At 59.2% G+C, this 6,061-nt stretch overlaps 2 protein-coding genes across 3 annotated transcripts; both read left to right on the top strand.

Annotated features, from left to right (window-relative positions):
- The first annotated feature begins 295 nt into the window (after positions 1–295).
- Positions 296–1,438, top strand: NKG7 (natural killer cell granule protein 7). Its single transcript, XM_003944236.4, has 4 exons — positions 296–674; positions 751–897; positions 984–1,118; positions 1,223–1,438. The coding sequence occupies exons 1-4, from the start codon at positions 518–520 to the stop codon at positions 1,279–1,281; spliced, it is 498 nt and encodes a 165-aa protein (XP_003944285.1). The 5' UTR covers positions 296–517; the 3' UTR covers positions 1,282–1,438.
- A 1,665-nt stretch (positions 1,439–3,103) lies between these two features.
- On the top strand, positions 3,104–5,821 carry CLDND2 (claudin domain containing 2). 2 transcript variants are annotated; one of them, XM_003944240.4, is made up of 4 exons: positions 3,104–4,510; positions 4,906–5,046; positions 5,352–5,471; positions 5,699–5,821. In XM_003944240.4, the coding sequence occupies exons 1-4, from the start codon at positions 4,342–4,344 to the stop codon at positions 5,770–5,772; spliced, it is 504 nt and encodes a 167-aa protein (XP_003944289.2). In that variant the 5' UTR covers positions 3,104–4,341; the 3' UTR covers positions 5,773–5,821. The 2 variants fall into 2 exon arrangements, with proteins under 2 accessions (XP_003944289.2, XP_010330430.2); XM_010332128.3 differs by lacking the exon at positions 3,104–4,510 and having other exon boundaries at positions 4,572–5,046; positions 5,352–5,821.
- Positions 5,822–6,061: the final 240 nt, after the last annotated feature.

Genomic DNA, 6,061 nt, shown 5'->3' on the forward strand with positions numbered 1-6,061 from the left:
CTGGCCACATCTCCCCACCCACTTAACGCAAACCCTAGCCTGGCTGGCTTCCTCCCACCTCAGGGCCCCGAAGCCTCTCTCTCTCTCACCTCTTCCTGGAAGCCTCTATTTGGTGTTGAGGGCTCCACGGGTGGGAGCCATAGAACCTGTGACAGAGGCAAGTTCTAAACCACCACCCAAACCACTGACGATCTGACACCCTCCGTGTCCTCCCCCACCACACATGAAGGAGGGAACCGGACCCCGGGGAGGGGAGGGAGGACGTTGCCTGTGCAATCCAGGAAGGGAGGGTATGTGAAAAGAGTCAGCTACCGGGAACTGTGTGAAACCAAACCAGCCTCTCCTCATTTGACAAAGCACAGGACCCCTTGCTGCCCCAAGACTGCTTCCTGGTCTCTCTTTCTTGAGCTCAGAGGACCCAGGAGTCCAAGTGCACAGCCTCCCCCTCTCTGCGATTCAAGAGTCTGATCAGCAGCCTCTTCCTCCCCCAGGACCCAGAAGCCCCGAGCTTACCCCCATGGAGCCCTTCCGATCCCTGGCCCTGCTTACGGGCTCCTTGGGCCTGATTTTCTGCCTGACTGCTTTGAGCACCGATTTCTGGTTTGTGGCTGAGGGTCCCAACACCTCAGCTCACTCGGGCCTCTGGCCAAATGGGCATGGGGACCCCGTAGCAGGTAAGGGGAGTGTGTGTCCTGGGGTGGGGGAGGGTTGCCAGAGGAGATGGGTGCTCAGTGGTCTCCCCCCGATCAGGCTACATCCACGTGACGCAGAGCTTCAGCATCCTGGCTGCCCTGTGGGCCCTGGTGTCCGTGAGCTTCTTGGTCCTGTCCTGCATCCCCTCATTGTCTGCTCCCGGCCAAGGCCCCCTTATCTCAACCATCACAGCCTTTGCTGCAGGTAAGGACTCTGAAGTGCACTGGGGCATGGGGAGTCAACGAAGTCCTGCCGAGGGACTGAGCCGTCTTTCTTGTCCTTGTCTCCAGTCCTCTCCATGGTGGTGGCCATGGCGGTGTATACCAGCGAGCGGTGGGATCAGCCTCGGAACCCCCAGATCCAGACCTTCTTCTCCTGGTCCTTCTACCTGGGCTGGGTCTCAACTATCTTCTTGCTCTGCACAGGTGACTCTCCTGCCCACTGCCCCGGGGAGCTTGGGAGGGCCCAGTTGGGGGCGCTGAGGACGGAGGGCAGGGGGTAAGTGCTTAAACGCTTTCTGACCGCCCAGGTTCCCTGAGTCTAAGGGCTCACTGTGGTGGCCCCAGGCCCGGCTATGAAACCTTGTGAGTGGAAGGCAAGAACGGCAAGATGAGTTTTGAGCGCTGTATTCCAAAGGCCTCATCCGGAGCCTTGGGAAAGTCTGGTCCCACATCTGTCCCGCCCCTCCCCAGCCATTCTTCCTGTTTCTTCATTCATTCAACAAAATTTGGCTGGAATCTGGTTATTCTGAGATTAATTCTGCCAAGACGTAAGCGAACCGTCTGCCAGCTCCGTGGTGGGTGATGCCAGGCACCCAGGTAAGGTGAGCGCCCACCAGGCCGACCACCAGGGCGCTCCTGCCCAGCAACAGGGCCGACCTGTGTGGACTCTCGCCCTCTCCAGCGCTTTTCTTTCTCCTGGTGTCTTTCTCCCTTCAGCCGGCTCTCTTTCCTTCTCTCTCCCTCTCTGATTTCGTCCCCCTTGCCAGAGCTCGGTCAGTCCTTGCACTCAGTCTCTCTCAGTTCTCTTTGCACATTTCTCCATGCTGGGGACACTGGCACGGGCCAGACCCAGACCCTGCCCACCACGGGCTCAGTCTGTGAGGCAGTGGGGAGGAGGCACTTACAGACCAGAAGCAGCTAATACAGGCCAGACAGCAGGCCCAGTGCAGGCAGGACGCTGGAACAAGACTGACCATCCTGTGGAGGGATGGAGATGACTTTTCCGGAGAGAGAATGTTTAGGGGCTCCTTAAGGTCCAGAAAAAGGAAATATCCAGGCAGAGGGACCCAAAGATGGATGCACAGAAAGGTCAAGAGTCTTGTGGGGATAAAGAATGATAATTTATGGTCAAGATATAGAATGTAGGTGACAGGGGATTGAAAAGGAAGAGGGAGAGGCAGGTGGGGGCTGTGGCCTCTAATGTCACACTGGACTGTCTCCCCCGCGTGATGGGGAGTTTGGAGAAAACTGGGCAGGGGAGAGACAGTGTCAGCCCTGGGTGCCAGAAAGACCCCCCTGTAGACATGGAAGGGAGGCCAGAAGGTCAGGGAGGAACCTGGCAATGTAGTAGGTGAGACAGGACAAGGCCTGACCTGGGACCAGGAAAGGAGGGAATGAGCCAGACAGATTCAAGGGCAGGAGGAGCAGGACTTGAGGACTCAAGGCTTTTCAGGGTGAGAGGCAAGAAGAGGGCAAGGACAGCGCCCAAGGGTCGGGATCGATGAACTGGATGGGACGGCAGGGCCATCCCTCATATGGTGGAAGACAGTACGCTTAGTTGGGATATGGTTAACTGTTAAGGCCCTGAGGGGCAGCCAGGAGCAGAACTTGAGTCTGGGGCTCAGGGGAGAGACCTTGGGTTGGAGATGGAGTTTGGGAGGCTGCGAGAGCATTAAGCAGCACAGAAGCTTTGGCAGTGAGGAGGCTTTCCTGGCAAGGGAGTGCAGGGTGGAGCTTCAAGGAATACCCAGATTTACAAGTGAAGGGGAGAAGGCAGAGGAGCAGAGTCTGCAGTAAGACAGCTGGGGACCTGGAGAGCTTCTGGGGTGCCTGGAATGTCAAGGGAAAAGAAGTTTCTTTCTTTTTTTTTTTTTTTTTTTTTTTTGTTGTTGTTGTTGGGATGCAATGGTGTGGTTTCAGCTCACTGCAACCTCCACTTCCTGGGTTCAAGTGATTCTCTTGCCTCAGCTTCCCAAATAGCTGGGATTACAGGCACCCACCCTCATGCCTGGCTAACCTAATTTTTGTATTTTTTTTTTTTTTTCTTTTTTTTGAGACAGAGTTTCACTCTTGTTGCCCAGGCTGGAGTGCAATGGCATGATCTTGGCTCGCCGCAACCTCTGCCTCCCAGGTTCAAGCGATTCTCTTGCCTCAGCCTCCCAAGTAGCTGGGATTGTAGGCATATACCACCACACCTGGCTAGTTTTGTAATTTTAGTAGAGACAGGGTTTCACCATGTTGGTCAGGCTGGCCTTGAACTCCCGACCTCAGGTGATCCACCCACCTTGTCCTCCCAAAGTGCTGGGATTACAGGCTTGAGCCACCATGCCTGGCTAATTTTTGTATTTTTAGTAGAGATGGGATTTTGCCCTGTTGGTCAGACTCGTCTCAAACTCCTGACCTCAGGTGATTCGCCCGCCTCAGCCTCCCAAAGTGCTAGGATTACAGGCGTGAGCCACAGTGTGCCTGACCAAGGGAATAGAAGTTTCTAAGAAAGGACTGGGAGTGATGGCTCAAACCCATAATGTCAGCATTTTGGGAGGCTGAGGTAGGAGGATTGCTTGAGCCCAGGAGTTTGAGACCAGCTTGGGCAACATAGCAAGACCCCATCCCAACAAAAAATCTTAAGAAAATTAGCCAGGCGTGGTGGCACATGCCTGTAGCTACTCATGAGGCTAAGGCAGGAGGATTCCTGGAACCCAGGAGTTCAAAGCTGCAGTGAGCTGTAATGGTGCCACTGCACTCCAGGCTGGGAGAGAGAGACACTCTCTCTAAAAAAAATAATAAAAGAAAGACTCAGCCTACCATGTAAGGGCCCTCAAGCTGCCCCCAGAGCTGCTGTCTGATTCTGAGCTGTCACTCGGTTGAGAGTTGCTGGGGTGTATGTGTACTGATGGTGGGGGGAGTGATTATCCCTTTAAACAATCACTGGGGGAGGGGGTTCTGGAATCCCCTGCCTCACAGAGACCCAGCCTCCCTCCCCCATCTCTCTGGGCTCTGTTCATCTAAGGAGCCCTGGGGCCCTGGGTGTGAGTCACTCAGGTGGGTGTATGTGGAGGGGTGTCTGGGGAGGGTACTGAGCAGGCTGAAGGGGCATTCTGCTGTGTGGGAGGGTCTCTGGGAAGACAGGTTGCTCACAGCAAAGCCTGTGGTGAAGGTCTCAGAGGCCTCTCAGGGGAAGTCACAGGGTCCCCAGTAAGGAGAACAGGGAGGAGGTTGTGGGTCCCCAGGCAGGGTTGTTGAGGGAGGGGCCTGGGGCACCTGGGGAACTGAAGGAGGGGGTCTTCCGGTCCCCAGAAGCAGGGGCCTCAGGCAGGAGTGCGAGGGGAGAAGTGGGGAGAAGGCGGGCTCCTAAGCTGGGGGCCTGGGGCGGGAAGGGCCTCGGCCCATCCTGCCCTTGTGGCCCCCCGGCTGCAGCCTCAGTGGCATGGGGGTGAAGCGGAGCCTCCAGAGCGGAGGCATTCTGCTCAGCCTCTTGGCCAACGTCCTCATGGTGCTCTCCGCGGCCACCAACTACTGGACTCGCCAACACGAGGGCCACAGTGGCCTGTGGCAGGAATGCAACCACGGCATTTGCTCCAACATCCCCTGCCAGAGTGAGGAGGCTCGGCCCGCCCTGATGTCAGACGGCACTTGAGACCCCCCCCCCACCCCAGGGCTCGGGACACAGAGCTGGGCCCGCGGCAAGGCGCCCGCCCCTTCCACCTCCTGCTCAGATGCAGCTGTCCCTCCTCGACCGAGGCAGCCACGAACCCCTCCCCCAGGCTTGTGGGCTTATCCCCGGACCCCTTCCCATCCCCGTAGCGGCAGTAACCGCAGGTCCTGATGTGGCCTCCAAGGCCCGGTCCAAACGCCTGCCTCCAGGTCGGGGAAGCCGGACTCCTGGCCAAGTACCGGGCGGGGGGAGGAGCCAGGAGGGCTTCCGGTTGCGGCCGAAGCCGTCGCGGCTGGGGGCGGTCCCCGCGGGGGCTGAGGCGCCCGCTCTCCTCAGCCACGCTGGCCGTGACAGCGGCGTGCATGGTGCTGGCGGCGGGCTTCGGCGTGGTGGGCACGGTGTTGGGACTGTGGATTCGGTGCCACGAGGGCGAGTCGCGGCGGGGCCAGACCACGAGCGCCTTCCTCTTCCTCGGCGGTGAGACCGCAGCCCGCCCCAGGCCCGCAGGCAGGGCCGGGCCCGGGGTGACCGAGGGGCCTGGGTACCAGGGGCGAGGCTTGGGGAAGGCGGCCGGAATTCAAGGGGCGGGGCTGGAAGAAGCCGCGAGGCGGGGGCGGGCCTCGAGATGGCTTTCAGAAACCGGAGGCGCCGGAAGGGACCAGGGCCAGAGGCGGGGCTGAGAAGGAATGGGCGTGGTCTGGCAGAAGGGGCGGGTCCGAATGGGCGGGGCTTGGGTGCAACCCCACTTGGCCCCGCTCACACGGCGGCTGGGCGGGGCCCAGGACTGCTGCTGCTGACAGCCTTGATAGGCTACACGGTGAAGAGCGCGTGGAACAACAACGTCTTCTTCTCCTGGTCCTATTTTTCTGGGTGGCTGGCCTTACCCTTCTCAATTCTCGCTGGTAACCTGGAAAGCGGGAACAGGGTGGAGGAGGCTACCCAGAAGGCTCCCCAGCTGCCCTTCCAGGAAACCCCGGGGACCTCTCAGGGACTCCCCAGCACACTCCCGACTCCCACAGACCTGGCAGAGGCCCCCTTGGAGCCCCAAAACCTCAGTCCTCGGGGCCCGCCTGGCCATCGGCCCCAGGGCCCACCTTCCTCTCCCTGCCCCGCGCTCCCGTCCCCCCAGGCGTCTGCTTTCTACTGGCAGACATGATCACGCAGAGCACCGACGCCATCAGAGGATTCCCCGTGTGTCTGTGACCGCAGCCTGCCTGGGGCAGAATAAAGGAACGGCTTTTTTTGTTTTTTAGCGCCGCGGTTCAGCGTGCTTTTCTGGGGGTCGTGGGGACGCAGGCACGGGGTTGCATAGAGGCTCAGGGAGGACTCAAGGATATGAAACCTATAGGGAACGTGGTGACACGAGTGACATGGATTGGGATGGGAACAGGGACATCGGGGAGGGGAGGGGCCAGGAGGGGACGTGGGCTTTTGGAGAGGTTGTGGAGAGGCTGTGGGGACGACAGGAAGATGAAGTGAAGACACGAACAGG

Source organism: Saimiri boliviensis, chromosome 14 (assembly GCF_048565385.1).
Source record: "Saimiri boliviensis isolate mSaiBol1 chromosome 14, mSaiBol1.pri, whole genome shotgun sequence".
NCBI classification, from domain to species: domain Eukaryota; kingdom Metazoa; phylum Chordata; class Mammalia; order Primates; family Cebidae; genus Saimiri; species Saimiri boliviensis.